This window comes from Daucus carota, chromosome 4 (genome assembly GCF_001625215.2).
Source record: "Daucus carota subsp. sativus chromosome 4, DH1 v3.0, whole genome shotgun sequence".
Taxonomy (NCBI): domain Eukaryota; kingdom Viridiplantae; phylum Streptophyta; class Magnoliopsida; order Apiales; family Apiaceae; genus Daucus; species Daucus carota.
This window is the reverse complement of record NC_030384.2, coordinates 19,464,095-19,488,755: the sequence shown is the minus strand read 5'-3', so window position 1 is coordinate 19,488,755 and position 24,661 is coordinate 19,464,095. Positions and strand designations below refer to the sequence as shown.

General features: G+C 34.6%; 1 protein-coding gene and 1 long non-coding RNA gene across 2 annotated transcripts; one reads left to right on the top strand and one right to left on the bottom strand.

Annotated features, from left to right (window-relative positions):
- Positions 1–608: 608 nt before the first annotated feature.
- LOC135152367 (uncharacterized) lies at positions 609–10,574 on the bottom strand. The gene is made up of 3 exons (XR_010291448.1): positions 8,938–10,574; positions 2,909–8,185; positions 609–2,156 (listed from the first exon to the last, which is right to left on the bottom strand). It is a non-coding gene; the product is annotated as an uncharacterized LOC135152367 (long non-coding RNA).
- A 2,720-nt stretch (positions 10,575–13,294) lies between these two features.
- Positions 13,295–24,153, top strand: LOC108216037 (uncharacterized). The gene is made up of 12 exons (XM_017388692.2): positions 13,295–13,509; positions 13,605–13,636; positions 14,092–14,177; positions 15,612–15,692; positions 16,489–16,568; positions 17,107–17,158; positions 17,371–17,460; positions 19,254–19,322; positions 19,484–19,585; positions 20,447–20,515; positions 22,220–22,276; positions 23,750–24,153. Exons 1-12 carry the CDS (start codon positions 13,436–13,438, stop codon positions 23,834–23,836), a joined length of 879 nt encoding a protein of 292 aa, XP_017244181.1. The 5' UTR covers positions 13,295–13,435; the 3' UTR covers positions 23,837–24,153.
- Positions 24,154–24,661: the final 508 nt, after the last annotated feature.

The following is a 24,661-nucleotide window of genomic DNA, read 5'->3' as shown; positions in this document are numbered from 1 at the left end:
GGGCCCGTGCAACAAAGTTCATCTCTAACCATCTTCAAATTTGTTGGTCTATGGATCCAGCTCAATCTTTTGTAGTTCAGTCCAAGAGAGATTTTAAGGAATGGTTGAATCATTGGTCTTCGGCTTATCAATATTTGAGCTTTGTTGATGGTTCTTTCAAGAAACGGGCCAACTCTCAGACTATGGCAGGTGTCGGAGGGTTTATTATCAATAAAAAAGGTAAATGTACTTTGGTTTTCTCAAGCCCAATTGCAGCACAGCATTGTTATGAGGCTGAAACTAAAGCGTTTATCATTTTATTACGCCATCTGCACCATAATATTCTCAATATTAATTCATGTGTGATTTTTACGGACTCTGCTACACTTGCTCGGAATTTTCTTAAATTCCAAGGAGGCACTTACTGGGATGCTTCCTTCCAGGATCTGCTTGGTAATAAATTTATTCACAGAGTTAGCCTTGTATTGATTCCCAGGCACTTAAATACTTTAGCAGATTATTTTGCCAAAGAAGGGTGTGACATCCCCAAAATCCGGGGGTCTGGATTTGGTGCCACTAAAACAAAATTATTTAAAAACCTGTATTTGCGGAAGAAGGTAAAACAGATATTTCAAAATCTGGAAATTTTAAAAGAGATTTAAATCAAAATCACTTTGACCCCCTAAAAACAGGATCGCTAATAGGTTACAGCATTGAAATCAGAAACTAAAACTTACAATCTTATTACAACTTAAACTACATTAACAGCTAAACTTCGATAAGAAGAATAACTGATAACCAAATAAATAAATCTATTTACAACTGAATTGAAATAAATCAAATTCTAACCATAACTACTCTTGTAAACATCTCCCTGGCAATCTCGCCTAACTTCAATCTTACGCGCAGCTTATACAGGTGATATCTCAATCCCTAGCTGAAAGGGTGAGAAACAATAGCAAGAGTGAGCAAAAATGCTCAGCAAGATAATAGGAAAGGCAAGAGCCACAAGATATAAATTCTTTTGAATTGAATTAGAGTATTTGAAATAGAGCAAACTTTTGAAGTAAATCATAACATTTGTAACTCAAAAGTTTATCAAACATATAAATCAATATGCTTGAAAATTCACAAGATATATTTGACAGTAAACATAAGCTATCATAAGCTTAAACAATAAATGACCAGTTTTTGGATTGGAATCCTCAACTGACGGCGCACTAACACAGCTGATCAGGACATCCTGTGATAGCACCGAATCATGCTTCGTAGAAGTAGATCCAAACAATAGGTACCGAATAGAAGGCAACACATTGGCCTTTGGCAAATCTGGCATTATATATATATTTCATATAATACCTAGCCCTTCGCTGGACCGCCGCCACGGCCTCTTACGCATTCATCCAATCAAAACAAAATAATTTTGCTGGTCTCTCTGGCTGGACTAATCACTAGCCCCTTACGCCATACAATCATCTTTTTCAAAACCTTTCTGAAAACTCTTTCATTTTCAGTTTTAAAATACTGTCAAAATCAATTTCATTAAAGTCTGAGTACAGTTTTAAAATCCACCTCAATGCGGCTCAAAGGAATTAAAACAACTATTTTCGCTATTTAAAATTTCCAGGGTTTATGTCTGGGACAGAAGACCAGGCATATATTGTAGTATCGAAATATGACTGCTATGGAGTCATTAATAGTTTTCAAACTGGAAAAGGACTCAGACAATAATTTCCAGAAAACTGATTAAAATAATCAGAATACTTTTCAAAGAAAGTTGTCACTGCTCATATAATAGTAAAAAGTATCGAACTAAAGATATTCGATATTTTAAATCACAAGACAAGATTGAAGCATTAGTACTTTTAAATATCAGAAACATGCTTGCAGGAAGTACAAGTTATAATTGCAAACTTGCTTTATGAAAAGAGGAATTGAAATAGTTGCTCTTTAAATAAAAGAGAAGAATAGGAATACTTGCCTTTGACAGAAATGCTTGTGACAACCTAGTCACATACTCGAGATTCCTAGATTGGCTTTAATTGCTAACCTCACCAATTACCACACTCTATTGGACTATCTTACGGCACCATCTGCCTTATCGAATTATTTCTGACTTGCCTTGCCACGCTATTTGCTTGCTTTATGAAAATTGTTGGTGCACACGTCTCGAGAGACTATATATAACAGCAGTATAATATTTTAGTCGAGAGCAATCCAGTGCAGTGTCAATTCGCAGAATCGAATTTATATTACTACCCCTTCGCAATATAAACATATATAATACATATAGGTAATAGATACACATAGTATTGCAATTAGTCACATCAGCACATAACAGAGAATTTGCATGCTTTAATATTCATACAAATATAATCTGATAACTCCTGTATATAATCTCATATTTGATTATATATATGAACACTCAATAATACATCCCTAGATAAATTCCAAATCCGAATTACAAGTCCAATTGTAATTCAATCATATCTCAAATCAGCTCAACATTTAAACAAATATAAAATAATAAATTATTTGAAATTTGGACAGAACACTTTTTAAAATTGAGTACCACAATTCAATAACACAACAATCCCGTCCAATATAAATATAAGTCAAAACACCAGCTTATATAGCTAAGTATGTGATTCAAATAACAATAACATCCGACAATTTAACAAGTCACAATTAATAATAATTCATAATCAATAATCAATCTGGGATTTAAACTAAAATAATAGCGACAATATTATAATATTTTTAATCCGAAATCAATAATTGACTTCCAGAAGTAGATAATAACTTCTGAAATTTTAGATAAAATTTATAATAATTGTCGCGGGATTTTAAATAAATATAATCCGGAATTTAAATCAACACTAATATTTATATACAAGCCACTATTCCATGCTATTTAATCGGCAGTTACCTATAATTGGCTCAATAGAATATTAAAGATTATTATTATTATCGTTATTATCATTGTTAATAAAAACAATAATAACAATTATAACAACAATAAAATTAACATTTTATTCTCCTGGCACCTCTGTATCCTCTCTAATTCTTTCTGCAACCCTTCTAACAAAACATATCATATTTCCTCTTCCCCAGCCTTCACCACTATCCCGTCTAAAGCACTGTTCCACCACAAGTATCCAACTCATACACACACCTACAATCGTATTGCACCACCGACCAGTCTCCGGTGGCTACGCCAGAACTGTTTTATACATCAATTTTCACATCAAACTCCCCTCCTGATTATAATCAACTTGCCGAGTTCAAAGCGCCATCCACAACTAAACCTCTACCTGCCGGAACCAGACTTTATCGTTATCAATATCCCCATTACTTTCTCCAACCAAATCATGTCATGAACATCACCTCCCCATACCCCTGTTCCTGCAATAGGCTGGCCAGATTCTGGCTGTCCCACTACCGTCTACAACTCCCGTCAAATCCAACCAGCACTCAATCCAACAATCAATCACACGACTGACCTATGGGCACAAGTACCCACCTGTGACAACAACTGCCTCCGCGTTGCCCCGGTAACCATACAAGCATCTGCCTCCAACCAGCAGACCCACTACAACCATCGACACACTCCTGCCTTCATAAACCAGCTCACAGTAGCTCCTTCATTCAACTTCCAACACAACTCATCACCCCCACTTCTATACAACACCTAACAGCAGCCGCACCCCACCTTCTCCAGCTTTTCTTTCTCACAGACATTTAATCAAACACTTGTCTGCCTCCCTCTCTCTGTCACAGCTGATCCCTCCTCCCTTCTCGCTGCAGCATATAAGCCACAACACGGCAGCACTACAGGGCTGTTCTCGCACCCTACCTGCATCTCATGCGACTTTCACCGTCGCTCGGCAACCATCCTTCATCCATGCTTTCGCCGCACCATCAACAGCTTCACAATCAACCCAGCCTCTCTACCATCATATCTAACTCGATCTCTCACCTTATTTCTCCATCTGCTAACGCGGCCCCCTTCTCCATCGATTCAGTCGCGATCAATCCAACAGGCGGCAAGCCGCCGCCATCAATCGACACACCACCACCATCGCTTATGCTCCGAACCCGCACCAACAGCAACACACAACCGTGAGTATATGCCTATATAAGCTTCAGTACACACAAGGCTGGCTCCACCTCCTTAACGGTGGCGACTTCTGTAACCCTAATTCAGTTTCCCCTGTTTCCTCCAAAACTATATGCACCGACTGATTACTCTGCTTTTCTATATAAGTATAAAGACTAAACATACGCAGGGCCTATAAAATGTATACTTCACGTGTACTACATCTACCTTTCTTTTTCCAATTAACAAAATGTATGAATATTATACTAAAATCATATTCACACAATTAATAAAAATTGTATAACAATTTGGGGTTTTAAAATATTTCCCAAATTTAATAATAAAATCTATATATAAAAGTATAGAACTCGGAATACACAATATTTGTAAAAATAATATTATTATAAAACTTTTCTCTATTTGTAGAAATAATGTTCAAAATCATTTTAAATTGCAAATAATTAAAATAATCATTTGCAAACTTTCAAATATTTTTGATTCCAACAAAAATATAAAAATACCACAATTTGAATATTTTGGTAATTTAAATCCGGCAAAACTCTTGGGCTCAATTCAAAATAAATATTGGTTTTGAAATCAAAAGACAATTTTGCTTTATCAAAAAGAATAACATAAATCAAATTTTCTAAGCTACCCGCTCAGACTAAAATAACAAATCAAATGCACATTTAACAAGTAACACAATTAAATCAAATAATCACATAATTATAGAAAATCTCAAAATTGTTTTGGAAAACCCAATAAATTGGAATAAAATATAAAATTTTATTCCTCATCTTTTTAGAAAATTAATAACAACTAATAAACAATTATATAATTTTCCGAGTCATCACAAACTTCCCCCCTTACAAGGATTCCGTCCTCGGAATCCACGAAGAAAGAACTAGAGCACGTCATTGCTTGCAAGTCGAATCATGATCTGCTTTTATAAATGTAGTCTTATACGAAATCTTGAAATGCATTGGCATGATTAGCTCGTCCAAAACTGGCTGGCCTACCCTCAAAAATTAATTGGAGAAAGAAGAATCATGAATTTTTTTTTTTTTGAAATATATCAGATTTGATATATTAAAGTAATTGTCATATGTATTAGTTTCAAAAACAAAACTACTTTGAAATTAAGAATTACTGAGAGATCAATATGATCTAGAGAACTATGTTGCGTATCTAATTGGAGATACTACTAAAGGTAATTAGCCTTCTTGTAATGCACAACACACAAGTGATGGCGTCCCATCAAACTCCTATCACACAGACAGGTAGTCATTGTGTCCCCTACGAATAGGGTTGTTCATCTCAGTTAGAGGAAATAATTATAAAAGGAATTTTAGAATCAGATAAATGATCATTGTCTTTCGACGAATTAAAATCTGATGCACACCTTGGATCAAAACTGAAAAAAATTTCAAAGGAGTTATTCTAGAGAAAAGAATAACCAGAAAGAATATTTATACATAACGAGTAAATGGTGATATATTGAAATAAGAATCATTCACCATTTTGAGAAGAAATGAAAAAGTATAAATGAATTTTCACAAACTCGACAGGGCATACCACAACCTAAAAATAGGTATCATATTAGACTCTGTCACAAAACCCAAAATATGGGCCAACACAAGTATAGCAATACTACTCAAGAGAGAGTATACGCTTTTTAATAAACAACTTTATAAAAGAGATGTTAAAATAGATTATTGATTGAGAAAATAATCAATATAATCAACAATGAGGAAGGTATTGCCAACAAGAACACAAATATCTTCTCGATTGATTCTTCTGATGGCTCGTTTCGATTTTAACGACTCATCTCGATGTTCTGATATTCTGACCGACTCGTATTCGACTCTAAAGATTCCATCACCGCAATCCACTTTAGTAAAAAGTCTTATTCAGCTTGGTACGATCAGAAGTCATCTTCAACTTTAGACAATCAACATTGTAGAGCGTTGGAGTTCTAGCCTACTCATAGCACTAATTAAATAGCTAAACACGAATTCTATATAATCCTCAAATCAAAGAATCTCTAACCCAACAAGTCTCATACTCATTCTATATATATATCTAGAAAATCAATAAATGACCCTCCACTAATACTCAAAAAGTGGTAGAGATGAAAAGAAACATTCTAGACTAGACAGGTATACAAACGAGTCTAGCTGAGATTGGTTACTCAAAAAGTCAACCTCAAGTTCAAAAAGATTGAAAACTAATGGTGTTCCATCATGTTTCTCCTTAGATCCAACTCACTATCCTGTAACTGCAAACTAGGATATACCTCAAAGTGATTGCTCAGAATCAATACTCCAATCTCAGTTCTAATAGCAAAGACTATACCCAATAGTCTTGACGTACCTCTATATGAGGTTCAACTAAACATCTCCTTAACTTGTAAGACCACCTATATTTTGATTTCAATAACTTATAACCTACAGCTCTGATACCAACTGTGACATCCCCAAAATCCGGGGGTCTGGATTTGGTGCCACTAAAACAAAATTATTTAAAAACCTGTATTTGCGGAAGAAGGTAAAACAGATATTTCAAAATCTGGAAATTTTAAAAGAGATTTAAATCAAAATCACTTTGACCCCCTAAAAACAGGATCGCTAATAGGTTACAGCATTGAAATCAGAAACTAAAACTTACAATCTTATTACAACTTAAACTACATTAACAGCTAAACTTCGATAAGAAGAATAACTGATAACCAAATAAATAAATCTATTTACAACTGAATTGAAATAAATCAAATTCTAACCATAACTACTCTTGTAAACATCTCCCTGGCAATCTCGCCTAACTTCAATCTTACGCGCAGCTTATACAGGTGATATCTCAATCCCTAGCTGAAAGGGTGAGAAACAATAGCAAGAGTGAGCAAAAATGCTCAGCAAGATAATAGGAAAGGCAAGAGCCACAAGATATAAATTCTTTTGAATTGAATCAGAGTATTTGAAATAGAGCAAACTTTTGAAGTAAATCATAACATTTGTAACTCAAAAGTTTATCAAACATATAAATCAATATGCTTGAAAATTCACAAGATATATTTGACAGTAAACATAAGCTATCATAAGCTTAAACAATAAATGACCAGTTTTTGGATTGGAATCCTCAACTGACGGCGCACTAACACAGCTGATCAGGACATCCTGTGATAGCACCGAATCATGCTTCGTAGAAGTAGATCCAAACAATAGGTACCGAATAGAAGGCAACACATTGGCCTTTGGCAAATCTGGCATTATATATATATTTCATATAATACCTAGCCCTTCGCTGGACCGCCGCCACGGCCTCTTACGCATTCATCCAATCAAAACAAAATAATTTTGCTGGTCTCTCTGGCTGGACTAATCACTAGCCCCTTACGCCATACAATCATCTTTTTCAAAACCTTTCTGAAAACTCTTTCATTTTCAGTTTTAAAATACTGTCAAAATCAATTTCATTAAAGTCTGAGTACAGTTTTAAAATCCACCTCAATGCGGCTCAAAGGAATTAAAACAACTATTTTCGCTATTTAAAATTTCCAGGGTTTATGTCTGGGACAGAAGACCAGGCATATATTGTAGTATCGAAATATGACTGCTATGGAGTCATTAATAGTTTTCAAACTGGAAAAGGACTCAGACAATAATTTCCAGAAAACTGATTAAAATAATCAGAATACTTTTCAAAGAAAGTTGTCACTGCTCATATAATAGTAAAAAGTATCGAACTAAAGATATTCGATATTTTAAATCACAAGACAAGATTGAAGCATTAGTACTTTTAAATATCAGAAACATGCTTGCAGGAAGTACAAGTTATAATTGCAAACTTGCTTTATGAAAAGAGGAATTGAAATAGTTGCTCTTTAAATAAAAGAGAAGAATAGGAATACTTGCCTTTGACAGAAATGCTTGTGACAACCTAGTCACATACTCGAGATTCCTAGATTGGCTTTAATTGCTAACCTCACCAATTACCACACTCTATTGGACTATCTTACGGCACCATCTGCCTTATCGAATTATTTCTGACTTGCCTTGCCACGCTATTTGCTTGCTTTATGAAAATTGTTGGTGCACACGTCTCGAGAGACTATATATAACAGCAGTATAATATTTTAGTCGAGAGCAATCCAGTGCAGTGTCAATTCGCAGAATCGAATTTATATTACTACCCCTTCGCAATATAAACATATATAATACATATAGGTAATAGATACACATAGTATTGCAATTAGTCACATCAGCACATAACAGAGAATTTGCATGCTTTAATATTCATACAAATATAATCTGATAACTCCTGTATATAATCTCATATTTGATTATATATATGAACACTCAATAATACATCCCTAGATAAATTCCAAATCCGAATTACAAGTCCAATTGTAATTCAATCATATCTCAAATCAGCTCAACATTTAAACAAATATAAAATAATAAATTATTTGAAATTTGGACAGAACACTTTTTAAAATTGAGTACCACAATTCAATAACACAACAATCCCGTCCAATATAAATATAAGTCAAAACACCAGCTTATATAGCTAAGTATGTGATTCAAATAACAATAACATCCGACAATTTAACAAGTCACAATTAATAATAATTCATAATCAATAATCAATCTGGGATTTAAACTAAAATAATAGCGACAATATTATAATATTTTTAATCCGAAATCAATAATTGACTTCCAGAAGTAGATAATAACTTCTGAAATTTTAGATAAAATTTATAATAATTGTCGCGGGATTTTAAATAAATATAATCCGGAATTTAAATCAACACTAATATTTATATACAAGCCACTATTCCATGCTATTTAATCGGCAGTTACCTATAATTGGCTCAATAGAATATTAAAGATTATTATTATTATCGTTATTATCATTGTTAATAAAAACAATAATAACAATTATAACAACAATAAAATTAACATTTTATTCTCCTGGCACCTCTGTATCCTCTCTAATTCTTTCTGCAACCCTTCTAACAAAACATATCATATTTCCTCTTCCCCAGCCTTCACCACTATCCCGTCTAAAGCACTGTTCCACCACAAGTATCCAACTCATACACACACCTACAATCGTATTGCACCACCGACCAGTCTCCGGTGGCTACGCCAGAACTGTTTTATACATCAATTTTCACATCAAACTCCCCTCCTGATTATAATCAACTTGCCGAGTTCAAAGCGCCATCCACAACTAAACCTCTACCTGCCGGAACCAGACTTTATCGTTATCAATATCCCCATTACTTTCTCCAACCAAATCATGTCATGAACATCACCTCCCCATACCCCTGTTCCTGCAATAGGCTGGCCAGATTCTGGCTGTCCCACTACCGTCTACAACTCCCGTCAAATCCAACCAGCACTCAATCCAACAATCAATCACACGACTGACCTATGGGCACAAGTACCCACCTGTGACAACAACTGCCTCCGCGTTGCCCCGGTAACCATACAAGCATCTGCCTCCAACCAGCAGACCCACTACAACCATCGACACACTCCTGCCTTCATAAACCAGCTCACAGTAGCTCCTTCATTCAACTTCCAACACAACTCATCACCCCCACTTCTATACAACACCTAACAGCAGCCGCACCCCACCTTCTCCAGCTTTTCTTTCTCACAGACATTTAATCAAACACTTGTCTGCCTCCCTCTCTCTGTCACAGCTGATCCCTCCTCCCTTCTCGCTGCAGCATATAAGCCACAACACGGCAGCACTACAGGGCTGTTCTCGCACCCTACCTGCATCTCATGCGACTTTCACCGTCGCTCGGCAACCATCCTTCATCCATGCTTTCGCCGCACCATCAACAGCTTCACAATCAACCCAGCCTCTCTACCATCATATCTAACTCGATCTCTCACCTTATTTCTCCATCTGCTAACGCGGCCCCCTTCTCCATCGATTCAGTCGCGATCAATCCAACAGGCGGCAAGCCGCCGCCATCAATCGACACACCACCACCATCGCTTATGCTCCGAACCCGCACCAACAGCAACACACAACCGTGAGTATATGCCTATATAAGCTTCAGTACACACAAGGCTGGCTCCACCTCCTTAACGGTGGCGACTTCTGTAACCCTAATTCAGTTTCCCCTGTTTCCTCCAAAACTATATGCACCGACTGATTACTCTGCTTTTCTATATAAGTATAAAGACTAAACATACGCAGGGCCTATAAAATGTATACTTCACGTGTACTACATCTACCTTTCTTTTTCCAATTAACAAAATGTATGAATATTATACTAAAATCATATTCACACAATTAATAAAAATTGTATAACAATTTGGGGTTTTAAAATATTTCCCAAATTTAATAATAAAATCTATATATAAAAGTATAGAACTCGGAATACACAATATTTGTAAAAATAATATTATTATAAAACTTTTCTCTATTTGTAGAAATAATGTTCAAAATCATTTTAAATTGCAAATAATTAAAATAATCATTTGCAAACTTTCAAATATTTTTGATTCCAACAAAAATATAAAAATACCACAATTTGAATATTTTGGTAATTTAAATCCGGCAAAACTCTTGGGCTCAATTCAAAATAAATATTGGTTTTGAAATCAAAAGACAATTTTGCTTTATCAAAAAGAATAACATAAATCAAATTTTCTAAGCTACCCGCTCAGACTAAAATAACAAATCAAATGCACATTTAACAAGTAACACAATTAAATCAAATAATCACATAATTATAGAAAATCTCAAAATTGTTTTGGAAAACCCAATAAATTGGAATAAAATATAAAATTTTATTCCTCATCTTTTTAGAAAATTAATAACAACTAATAAACAATTATATAATTTTCCGAGTCATCACAAAGGGTCTAAACGAGATAAGTTACTAGCAGCTTGGTACTAGTAATCATGTTTTCTTGTTTAGCTTGGTAAGAGTATTAATTACCGCCAATCAGATGGGAGCTAGAAGTATTATTATCAGTTGACATTAGGTTTATTAATGAAGACATCATATCATCACCCTCAGGTCAACTCTCTCGCCCAATGCATGTTCAGCGGAATCAAGTTCATCATGAGATTTCTGGTTTAGCTGGTTTTCTCGAGCAAGCAAAGCATTAATATGAAATTACTTCTCAGATTTGAATGAGTTTTGCTACTCTCTCATGCTTTTCTCGCAGTATATAAGAGTCTGATTGTTGATGTCAAATTCACACTCACTTTCACTATGGCATACCCTTAGATAAACCCAAACCCAGGAACCTTAAAAATCAATGTTCATGGCGTGCATGCAAACCCTCCTTCAGCTATAGGCAACAACTCAGGTCTTGGAGCAATCTTCCGTAACTCGCGAGGCTCCATGCGTCATGTAATGGTGGGAACTATCCCGTTCCTGTCAAAGCTTGGAACTGAACTCTGGGCCATTTATGCTCCGTTGAGGCGAGCAAAGGTCAAAGGCTATGAATCTGTTGTCATTGAAACAGATAACTTGGAGGCATACAGGGCTGTGCAGGATTTTCCTCTAGGTACTCCAGCTCCAGTCTTTGATATCGTCTCTCAGATCAATATCCTGTTGAGGGATCGCAGCTAGACTTGTGTGTTGGCCTATGTCTTCCCTGCGCGGAACCATGTTGCCAGGTTTATTGCTCGTCTTGGAAGAGATGTCTCTGATCGGCTGTACACCTTGGATCGTATGGTCGGCCCTCTCGAGGAGCTCTTGGACTGGGACATGGGGCTCGGTGTCGATCATCCGGACTTTATGGATGTGGTCATCCCTGATGAGGCCCCTGACCCAGTTAATTTCAACGTTGCCTTGGGCATTGCTGATCAGGTGGATGGCCTCTCTCTTGGCCAGGTTGCTGCACAGGGTCATATGGCTAATGCAGATAATGGTGTTGCAGATGCAGTTCCCTTGAACAATGTCATGGCAAATGGAGGGGCGCAGCAGCATAATCAGGCAAACCAAGCTGGGGTTGATGAGGCAGTGGGCGATATTGAGGAAGAGATTCAGCCGGAGTTGGATGTCAATGGCTTTCTCTTTGCTGGGGATCCGCCAATAGATGATATTGACTAGGATGGTGTCTATCTTATCCCAGCGTAGGTTTCGTCTCTAGGATCAGCTTCTCTCGTAGTTATATGTTCCGATTGAAGCTTAATAAGTTGTGTTCAGTGTTTCGTGTCTAGGTTCAGCTTCTTTCGTAGTTATATGTTCTGTTTGAAGCTGTTAAGTTTGTGTGTAGGTCTGTTCTGTTTTAGGTTGGATGGCTGGGATGTAAGCTCTATGTTTCTGTTCTACTCCATTCTCTTGTTGGAGGATGGTTTTATTAATAAAAGTTCTTGCTTTTCAAAAAAAAAAAAAACAGTGCACCAAACACGCTAAACACAGTTTATATGTAGTCTAAATTGCATGAACAATTTCCTATAGGTACTTCTGTTTATGGACATTAATTAATGGTTCGAAATACAGGTTGCTCTGGTCAAGAACTGAATGAACTTGTGACTCGGATATTTTTTTTCCAGGCGGTGAAAAAAAAAGAGTAAGAACGAATTAACAACTAAAGCTGTCCTCGACGAGTTCACAGAACTCGAAAAAATCAACAAGCCCGTCACCGTTTTGATCATAAATTTTAATCATCTTCTGACATTCTGTTTCCGAGAAATCTTTTAAGCCCAGCCTCTTGAGGACTCTAGCTAACTCCTTTTGGTCTACATAGCCATCACTATTCTCATCAAACAAATCGAAAGCTTGCTGGACTTCCCCCAAGCTTGGCTCATTCACATTGAACATATTTGCCATCTCATGTGAACTATGTTCGACAAGTAGAACACATATGTTCTGTAATATGTAAATATGTTCTGCAAACTTAACATGTTTTGCAGAATAATGTGTTTTTCACTATTTAACTTGTAGAATGTTTAGGATTGTCAAAATTTTTAACAAAATAATGATGTTTATAGAACATGATTTGCGAAATAACACATTTTGCAATGTTTTTATGTCATTCTATAGTTGCAGAACATACGTGGTCTACGGTACTAGAGTAAATATGTGGAATACATGGAACTTTGTTCTTACATCTATATCCAAAAACATTATAAAATATTTATATATTTAAAAAAATAAAATAAAAAGTCTTGATAAGTCTTGAACTATGCTACCCAAACAAGCCCAAAATCAAAAAAACACAATCGGAGAGGTTTGGAATTTGGAGTTTGAGGATTTAGGAAAACGGCGTCGTAGGCGTCATCCTAGTTGAGCATAAACCCTTGGATCATCAAAACCCCTCCATCTTTCACTCGCTGGTGTTGTTGAAATAGGAACTGAGAATTAAGAGAAGGATGTTGTCAAGACTAGGGAGGATCCGAAATGTATGTGTTGCCGGTGGTGGTGTGGATGAAATCACCAGTTCCTTGTAAGTAAATTCATCTCTCTCTCTCTCTCTCTCTCTCTCTCTCTCTCTCTCTCTCTCTCTCCTCCCTCTACTTATAAATTCTTTTCTTTTTTCAGCCTAGGAGCCTCAAGAAATTATCACTCTCATGGTACTCTCTCTCTCTCTCTCTCTCTCTCTCTCTCTCTCTCTCTCTCTCTGGTTCAGTTGGAAAAAAAGAAGTGGTATGTGAATAACATCTAAATGTGCTTCATTTCTTGAATGAGGTTTAATTGTATATATGCACAATTTTAAGTAAAATGACCCGAAGATGCACTATTAAACAAAATGGCGTTAACTGCTTATGTTAAATATTTAGAATATATGTAACTTATACTTGTGTTTTTTGTATTAACCCAAATGTGCCACCTTTGTGGACTGTTTTGAGGCTTTTAACTCCAGATTGTGCGAAAAGGGCCAGCCGAACTATTGCCATATATTGCTACTAATTTGCATATATGAAATATAGGATTGCAGAAATGTTCACATCTGCTTAATTTATTGCTCGCTGTTCCACCACATTACTTGTAAAACACACTTAATTACATATACCTATCAATCTTTTAGTTGCAGGAATATATTCCAATATGCTCAATGGCTCTTGTGAACGACATTGGACTTGTGGACATACAAATGCTTTTCGCTCAACAATGGTATTAACAAAATTGATTTGATTGCATTGGTATTATAATATAATACTTCTTGCAGTGTTATGTGTTAAAAAACATTCGGTATTTAAAATTTAAGTCATTTAGCCTAAAGTCTCTAGATCCAATTTATTCCTTTTCTTCCTTCAACCAAATTTCTTCATGGACCAGCTCTACATATTATCAATTCAGTGCTCAGTGTCCCTTTATTACCTCAGATATTTTAATCTTATAAATTTGCCATCAGCAGCGTTGCTTGGAGTGAATACACATTTAAGGTCACAATTTTATGATCAAGTAAGATCCGCATTGAATTTTCTTTCCGGAGAGCACAAATTGAACTAGTGATCAATCTATAAGAACCTTTTAGCGAATGATACTTTCTGCTAATCCATAGCATTGTTGGTTAATGTGATTAACGAAGTTACTTTCCTCACTGTCATAAAATCAATCCTATTTTTTTTTTTTTTTTGACTAATGTGGCTTATAGCCTTACAATTTGAGTATCTGTTCTAAGATATTCTCGAGGCGAGCCAGAGTCGAACCCAGGACCTGAGCCAACAGAGGATAGGCCCTTAACCACTTGGGCTATCCAATCGTGCTCCATCCTATTGAGATTCTCATCCCATGGATTGTTATAAACAATCTTGATAAGGTTTGTGTTCTCACCCAAGTAAGGATTTATAAGCTAGAACCAGAGCTAGAACCTTTATTGTAGCTTGATGAAAACGCTATTGGGTGAATTTAAAGAGCAAAAGCATCTTTCTAAAATTTCAAGTTCTGTACTAAATTTATTGTCCGTAAGATTTACGGTATTCCTAAAAGACAAGAGTCTTACGAGACTAGTGGACTAGTAATAATTGGGATTCAACAATACAGTGATAGTGAAATAAAATACTAGAGCTACTAGACCATGTTAGTTAGCATGGGATTCGTGAATTTTTAATTGTTATCTGTTTGAAGATCTGCTTATAGGTTTCCGTTACTACTTTCATCCCATTCCTATATGCACAGTAGTCAAATTTGGTGAAGTTGTGGTTTTTGTCAACAGACTGCTCTGATTTTGATAAAAATTTAGTTGAGAAAAAAGAAGAATATCTGTAGTTCGAAGCCTTTGGGCCAGCCATCTCAACTTGTGAGGGACTGCAAAATGAAATTCCATAATATATACTTCATCCGGATTCCCTGCATATTAGTTTGGATAGAGACCTTGACATTACTTTCAGAGCTTTTACTACTTTGTAATATATTATCTGTAATTGAAAATGAATAGATTTTGTTTCAATTCTTCTCTCCTTAATTACCATTGAACGGAACTGTTCTTTGCGCCCCTTTTTTTACTATCTCCATTTCCAAGGTGGCAACTTTACTTATCCTTTAGTAGTTCCTTATTATTCTTTTGTGCACAATTCATTTGTTGCTTTGTTTTGTATTGTCTAGGTTGTTCAACAGCCAATATTCTGGAATCATCAGAGAATGGTTACAACGCAAACAAAAGCCCCTGCCCAAGCTCGGCATAAAGTATGGTAGTGTTATCTTGAAATTTGAGTTTGCCCTTGTATGTTTTGTAGAAGTTTTAGATTATTTTTCACTCTTTTTGCCGAGCATTATATAATTCATGTACATCACATATTCACACTCAAAGAGACTGCGAGAACCTCACATGCACAAATGAGATAAGTTGTACCGAACACGTGCAACTGTAGATGAGGATATCATCAAAATACACGACAATGAACCTGCCAATGAATGGGTAAAGCACCTGGTTCATGACTCATGAAAGTGCCCAGTCAAGCACGGTGGACAACCTTAAAGGGTCGACTAACCACTCATAGAGCCCATCTTATCTCCATTCTAATATAAAATTAATTACATCCACTTTGCAAGTGAAAATTAGCTAAGTAAATATTCACTTCGCAAATCAATATTAGCCAAGTAATAAATTATTTTGAAATGTTGAGATAAAGCTAATAGGATGAATTGTATTCCCACTTGTATATTCAAAAAACATAGTTACTAACAATTTTTCAATGCTGAAGTATACCGGAATTAATTGAATATTTGAATTGTCTTTGTTGTTTACGATCAATAGTACTTTTGAATAGACTAAATGTGAGAGTAGCGGCAGTAACTCTATAATTCTTCTTCCTCATTAGAATTGTGGCAAACTTTGTAGAGATAGTGATAATATCCTGCAGAGTGGAGATTTTACATCTTACAATGATTATTATAAACATGTGATCATGAAATATCCTTCTCTGCATAGAATTGAGGTTTTTGTTGACAATAGCAAACACTTTCTACTCCATGCATACAGGGCACCCAACTTTCTATGCAGAGTCCTGGATTTGTCATTGAGCCATATACACCCCGTGAACGAATTGCCTTTTGGCGAAGGTTAGTAATTGATATACTTATCGTCTAGTTATTATTGTATCAGAAATTTCAAATCTATATTATCGTCTAGGCACTAATATTAATTCAGCGTAGTAGTGCACACATTTATTAACATGATACTCCCTCCTTCCCATTATACATATCCCTCTGACTTTTTGCACGTAATTTAACGTGCATAAAAATTTACTTCCGATTAATATATTTTGAATTTTCTTTTTCTGAATAAAAATATAAACCATAAACTTTTATTCACAAAAAAATTGAAAAAATATCAAGCGAAAGTATCTTTTTATGCACTATAAATTACGTGCAGAAGTCACAGGGACATCTATAATGTGATGGAGTATGATAAAAATTATCATCTTCATAGAATTAAAGTTCTTTATTTATTATTTTTTGGAAATGAAGTACAAGATGTCATGAGTAAAGTTAATAAAGCTCAGAATTTAGATACAGGTTAAATGAAAAGGTGATAAACATTTATACTTCACTTCATCCAGTTTGTGATAAATCTTGATCAGATTCTTTTGTAATGCAGATGCTTCACTAGAAGTGGATGGAGAAGAACAAAAGACGACATCATTCTAGAGGTATGTTTCCATGTGGTCTTGTAAAGTCTAAAGATATAACTTGCCTATTGTTGCAAGACTTGAGAGTTTAAGTCACTAAAAAAGTTATCAGAAAAGTGTATATGCATGTTGGATATTATGGAAGACTCTTATAAAGTAGGGAGTGTGTGCAACTATCAGCTTTCCTAGTGCTCCATGATATTTCTCATTGTTCTTTTTTAAATAATCCACAGCTCAAAAATGCATATGCCATTAGTAAATTGCGGAAAAAGGGATATTCAAAGCAAAAGTTCTACACGGAAGCCTTTAATCTATACAAAGAGGTTCATACTTTTTAGCTTGATTAATATGCTTGTAGCGATGACCGACTTTCTGGATAGCCTCTGATATGAAATTAATACAAGGCATTTAAAGGTGTTTGCCTTTTGTTTTATATATGTATGCTCTCTTTATAGTAATTTGTAGTTGCTATTATCATCGAGTTTGAATTATAAAAAGCCTTTTCCGGAAAGTATGTTATTCGGGAATCACAGCATTTATCTTTGTTGTTACTGGAAATGTCTCTTTTTTACAGGTCAGATAATTGTTTTACCGATAAATCAAGCAATATTCTTTGTTTTTATCTTGAAGCAGCTAACATGATCAAAAAGGCGAAAAAATCTTGAAAAGGCGAAAAAAATCTTGAATTTCATTTAAATAGGTGAAATATATTTACAAGTCAGACTGAATATGCCTGAGAGAGAAAATATTCCTTTCGTAATATACCTGTACACAGCACTGATATCATGAACTTGAACTTATGATATTTTTAATTAGTTCAGCCATTATTATCTCATAGCATATCCCTCGAATTGATTTCTGAATGTGCAGAGAGGAGGATGATATATATTCCTCTTTAGCTTTGATAAGCAATGGTAATTGCAACATAAGTACTTGATGTATCTCTAGGTTTAATTTGTATTCTACATGTTGCAGATTATGAAATTTCTTTTTTAATCTTGGACTGTCATTCACAAACTAAAATAATTGGGATTTCAAAGGTGTACTCCATATGAAATTCCTATAGGAGGATCTATTTAGGAAGAAAAGAATGCAATTATGATTCATAGTATTCCTCAAATATTTGGAAATAAATTGGTGCTACAATTTGTTGATGTGAAATTAAAGAATTCAACAGTGACCGCATGCTATTAAGATTTTTACGCAGTCCTAGTTTATTAACTTGCAGGAGGACATTACATAATAGAGTCACAAATTCCTTGTTGGTTTTCATTTTCATCTATTGCACAGCACATAATACACATGAGATAAGGATGCACAAAATGAACTAGTATGATAATTATCTAAATATGCACACACATGGGACAAGAATGCACACACCTGAAAGATGACAAACAATAACCTACATTATTATCTAATTGCGCACATACTTGAGACCAGAATGCGCACAACCCTGGAAGATGACAAACAATAATCTATGGTAGAACCTCTACATAGTAATTCTTTGTATAAGAGTAACTCCTTCAGTAATAAAAAAAATTACAGTCCTAACTCGGGACCAGTTATAATTAAGAATAACTAATGCATTGTAATATTGTATGTTTTCTCAAATCCATCCTTTACAAATTTTCCTCTATATAGGAATACTTCATATTTTTTAATATATATTTAAATAAATATACGAAAAATATTATATTTTCAAAAAATATATTATATTTACATTAACATTTAGGATGGCTTTAAATATTTCTTAAAATATAGTATAGACAATATAGATAGGTAAATTATTTTTTAATATATAACTGTGTTTGGCAATCTATAGCTAAGAATAACCTTCCTGTAGTAATGTTTTTTTCTTGGTCCTGTGTAGAGGTTTTAGTGTAAATTAATTTTAGTATGAGATTTGAGATTAGCAAATGAATGCATCTTTTTCTGTGAATAGTTTGGAGCATTCAGACTGATTGAATCAGCATTTAAAGAAATTGTATATTGTCTGTTCCTGTACGTGACCTAATAATTCTGGACATGACATTGTAAATTGTGAATTATATTCTTGTAGAGATGTGCATTGGATCAATATCACTGAAAGCTCACTAGTAAAATATTTCTTTGGCAGATAAACTCTCATATAGCGACTCGTGACAAGGCATCCTTAAGGAAAGCTGTTACAGAAAATATGTATTCTGTATGGCCATGATCATTTTTACTCTCAATTGTTTTGATTCTGATCCCCATGCTTAAACAAAATTTTGTATCTTCCTTAATCTTTCTAATCCTATAATAGTTGAAGTGATTTGTACTCCCTGCAATGCTTTATTCATGTAATTGTATAATCTTTGGGAACAGACGCTCAAAAATGAGATTAAGCAAAGACAATCAGTGTGGAGCAGTGTTTACTTGGAGTTGATAGAACCTGCTGTGAAAATTCGAACGCTAAGAGCTCGAATGGTGAGTATCATTGTTTCAGAATATTGAGTTTTCTTTAAATTATTAATGATATGCTTGCTAAAAAAATGCTGTTGACTGTATTTTTAAGTTGCAATATATTGGTGTTTGTAATCCGGTAGGCCATTTTATTTAAATTCAGTGAAATTTTTTAGTTTTTATTCTTATGATTTTGGGGGTTTTAGCTTTCTGTGGTGAGTTACAGATTGGAATGAGGAGCAGTGAAGGTGAACAGAAGTTAGTATCAAGAATTATCTTTAGTTATGTATGTTATTAAGGTCTGCACTGTGTTAAGATTGAATTTTTTTGAGATTATTCATTGTCAAGGGTATAGGATGGGTTTGGAATTGTTGATATGTTCGGTTATTAGTGTTGAATTTAAAATTTATTGGTACTTTTCTCTGGATAAGAGCACCAAAGTATGTGCATATCCTTCTCAACTAGGTAGGTTATTCTATAAGGTTTGTTCATTTTATTTAAATAGAAGAAAATTTTTTGGTGCTTTATATGTCAGCGGAACTCCATGCAATCAATAGCTTACAGAATTGGACTGTTAAGTACTAAAATTTAATCTCTTGTTATTGGTTGTGATCTGATATATCCTCCTTTCTGTTAATGTGGTTAAGAAATCCAAGGGGTAGTGATTTTTCTTCGATTGAAATAGTATAGTGTTGTCCTTAATTTTGTGTGATTGTATTATGTTTTAAAATCTGTTTTGGGTTCTGTGACCTCTGCAACGTTAGATTTAGAATAATTACTAGAAGCTGATATCAACTTGGACAATGTTTAAATTTATCCCAGCTAATCTGGTTTTTACCTTTTGTTTTGCTAAATATTTTTTCCTTGTACATTAAACTTGTATAGATTGCTATTGACAAGGATGACCTCAGTAAATTCTTCATGCAGCTTACACTTGAGTTCTTGACAAAGCAGGTAAAAGTGGCTGCCCAACTATGCAGCTCCTTGTTTTTTGCTATTCCATTCAGAAACATATTTACGCTTTGACATAAAGCTTTGGTTAGAAGCTTCTACTGTTTTATAGATAAACTATTTTATAATATGCGATGCAATTCTTCATTAAAAATGAATGTAAAATACTATAACAGGAAATATAATGCAAATTATCGATAACCACTACCTATAAATAAAAATTTCATATCCAATACCTAATAACTTTTATTCTATATTAGGTATTAATAAACTGATAAAAATTATTTAGTTAACAAATTTGTTAATTTCGAGGTCTGCATCGCCTATCCAGCTCTCTAGTAAGTGTTTGGTCCAGTTCTATTATTGTTAGTTTTAGGTTCTTTTTCGAATCTTGGAAATGGCTGTAATTTCCTGGCTTGGTCCCACATGTCTTTTATGTTGCTACGTATAATTTCTGTGCGTTACGAGAATACATGTAAGAGGTCGATGCTTTAGCAGATAAAGAAAGCTAAGATCAATAAACAATATGATCTGTTCAGTATTGTGAAGGTTTCGTTGAGGACCATTTAAAAAAGGATTCCTGGAAGGCTAAACAGCCATGAATTATGGTGGCCATCTATCCTGAGTCATTATTCAAATAGAGAGGCTTTGTCCAACATGTCTTTTGTGTTGCTATCATATCATTCTTGTGCTTTATGAGAAGTACAAGTACTAGGTTAGTGCTTTAGCAGGCAAGGCTCAGATCAAGAAGCAGTATGATGTGTTCAATATTGTGTAGGTTTCATCGAGGACTATACTAAAAAAGGGTTCTCCGAAGGGTAAAGAGGTTCATTCGATTCCTAAATCCATAAATCATGGTGGCTATCTGCCATGAGTCGGCGTTCAAGTACCGAGTTTGCAAGCCCAAGTCATGATTCCTTGAAGTTCTTTAAATTTCAACACTAATATGAATCTTATAAGATGGGTTTTCAATCAGAATAAGGTTTTTGGGATATGAACTTTATGCTTATTGATGTACTCTTCGATTCTGAGATAAGTCTAAAATCTCAAAATGGGGGTCTCGAGTGAGATTTGTGATAACGGGTAGCAAAAGAATGGCATCATGCCATGACAGCGAGATTTAGTCAACCTCATGGTTATTAGTTGCTGTAGCAAATATATGTACATACTCTTCTGCCCATGTTTTCTCATCCTAAATCAATAATTTCCCTCTTTTTTCAACAACACTCACATATGTCAAAATACAGACATCCTGGAAGCGTGTGAACTTTTATTATGTATCATAAACAAAAAGAGCCCTTCATCTCTATGCGTATGCCTTTATAGTGTTGAGTACTTACTTTTTACTTTTTAGATGTTGATAAGGCAAATTTGTAAAAAAAAAATGACATCAAAATAAACCATTCACCTCAAAGAAATAAGCGATGAATTTATAGGACGGACATATTAACTTATTAGATATATGTATTACAGGAATGTAAATCGTTTCTGGTTTGTGGTAAATAACCCATGGAGTTAATGTCATCTGATTTTGCGTTGCTAAATTATTAAGATTATTTGGTTGAATATAATATCACCATATTTGAGGTGTGGCATTTGTTACAATACCTATTTTCATTCCCTCGCACCACCCATCAGGTCATATTCCTGTTGATAGGTTTATAATTCACTTGAAAGCGTTACTAACATTGTTCCTTGATTGTCCAGAAGTTTGAGGCTTATGATTCAAGTGGTGCTATTGTCGCTGGAGACAAGGATAAGGAGGTACGGAAATTGAACCAGTCATACATTCTTACATGCATATGCATAAACTGCTGTGATTTTCAACACTTAAGTTTCTTAGTGCTGCTTGGTACAGTTGTAAGACAAAGCTATGTTACCCAGATATGGTTATGGGTGTCGGACATGGGTTCGGATGCAAGAGACGGATTCTTAGTTTTAGGATAGTTAGGATTTCTGGATATGGAACATAAATTAGACAGGGGTGCAGGGACTCAGAATGAAGGCTCAACACAATTAAAACTTTATATAGATTGATTTCTTGCACATTCATAAGGCTAGTGTCTACTACAGAGAAATCACATGCACTTGGTATGTATTTTAAATTGTAGCATAAAATTAATAGAATAACATGAAACAATTTATTTATGGACTTTTTAAATAACAAGACCATAATATTCATTTTGAGGTGGGACGGTACAGGTGAAGTTTGTGGTTTTAATAAGGATCTGACTCAGATCCCATAACCACACCCATGTAATGACAGTGGACATGGGTACAAGGATAAAAATGGAGAATCTGTGTAACAAAGGGGCAAACTATATTATTTTATGGTTATCTTTTACTATGATGATTTTTACCTTCCTCTAAATTATACGGAGAAAATGAATGATGGAATTTATTCCCTGGAAGGGAATTTATTAAAATCTTATAGGAAAAGTTAGAGAAGAAGGTAATCTGTAATTGTATAAGAATTTTTTTACGAAAGAAAAATGGGCGAAAAGAAGTTTGTATGTAAAAGATACAGCAAACAGTGTGGTGTATGTTATAAAAGTGGATCTGTTTATGGGAATTCAATTCCTCCTGATGCGTAGGGACTCGGAAGAAAACCTATAGTGCTTAAGACCTTGATTGCTCCGGCCAAAAATTGTCTCTACTCGAGGCTCCATCTACCTTTCCTTTAAACCATCTGCCTAGTTTCCTACTGGGATTCCTTAAGAGATGACTACAATATAGTAGCGGTAGTTGAGTAGCTATGATAAGAGAGGATTTTGAAATGGATATCATCAGAGATGTAGGAATTGGCTTTAACTTTATGATAAGAAACCGTTGTTCCAGCAGTAGACTTTTTTGAATACAAGTAATTCTTTCATTAAGCAGGTCGGAATGATCCTTTTTGATTAGCCTTCTAGATTAGTGTTGCGTCTTAGCTCAGTTATACTTCTGATTTCGTTTTAGTCTTTAGCATTTCTTGTTGGAACTTGTTCTGTTCCTTTTCGCCTATATTGGAATGCCTAGTATTGTGTTTTTATTTGTTGGGTATATACAATTACTACTTGGCAAAAAAAAAATAGTCAAATAATATGGAAGGCTTATTCCAACTTTTTCTGTCTAAAGTTCTCCATGTAAAACTCTTTTGATTTTGTACTCTGTTTAATTTGTTGATTCACACAGTTGATTTGTTTTGCTTCGACTTTAACTACAGTGAAACACTTGCAATATTTTGCTTCCTGCTAGGTACTTGTTCGCGACATATGGGTTTTTGAAAAGTCTTTCTTTCACCCGAATTCTTACTGGCGACTATGTGGGCGTATTAAGGTATAACAGGTTATGTTGTTTTTTGGTGTTGGTGAGATAGCTCTACTGAAGTTCAGAAATCAGAACAGATTTTGATCCATGAGCAATTGACTGTGTGAGGTCGTTTATCATGCATCGTTGCATATCATTAATTACTTGAGCAATAAAAGGTGATATGGGTGAACTCAGTATTTCAAATTTGTTCTTTGCATTCTTGTTTGTTACATGTGACGAATAAGCTGATCCTATAGTTGCCAGTTTGGTAAAATTTTGATTCTAGTGCGACATTCCAGCTGTAATTTTAATATTTTTTGCCAAGTCAAGGCGGTAATTGTTTTCTTACAGTTACAAAAAGGAGACACAGGATATCGAAAGGAAACTATTGCATCTCTAATGCACTGGTCTGTCTTTGATAATGGAATCTCCTAGTAGAAAGATGAATTATTAATCTGGTATTAATTATTTAATGAAACTGAAGTAAAACTGATGTATACGGAAATCTTGGAATATATATCTAATTTTAATTGCATGGTTGGATCATATATATGAATAGAACACTGCACCCAGAAGAAGTTAATGAGAACTGGGTCTGTATACTGTGTTTGAAGCGCTTGTGTCTGGGAGCACTTATAATTTTTTTTGGCTTCTGACTTATAAGTTGTTAGAACTAGCTTGTTAGAACGGTTTGTGTAAAGAATTTATAAGTCAATTTTTGATTTATAAGCTGGGTTGGGATGGGGTTGAAAATCATAACTTCTTTTAGTTAGTGACTTATTTTATTTATAAAATTTAAATTCACAAAAATATATACAATCATTTAAAAAATAATTCAACATATTCTATTATTATAAT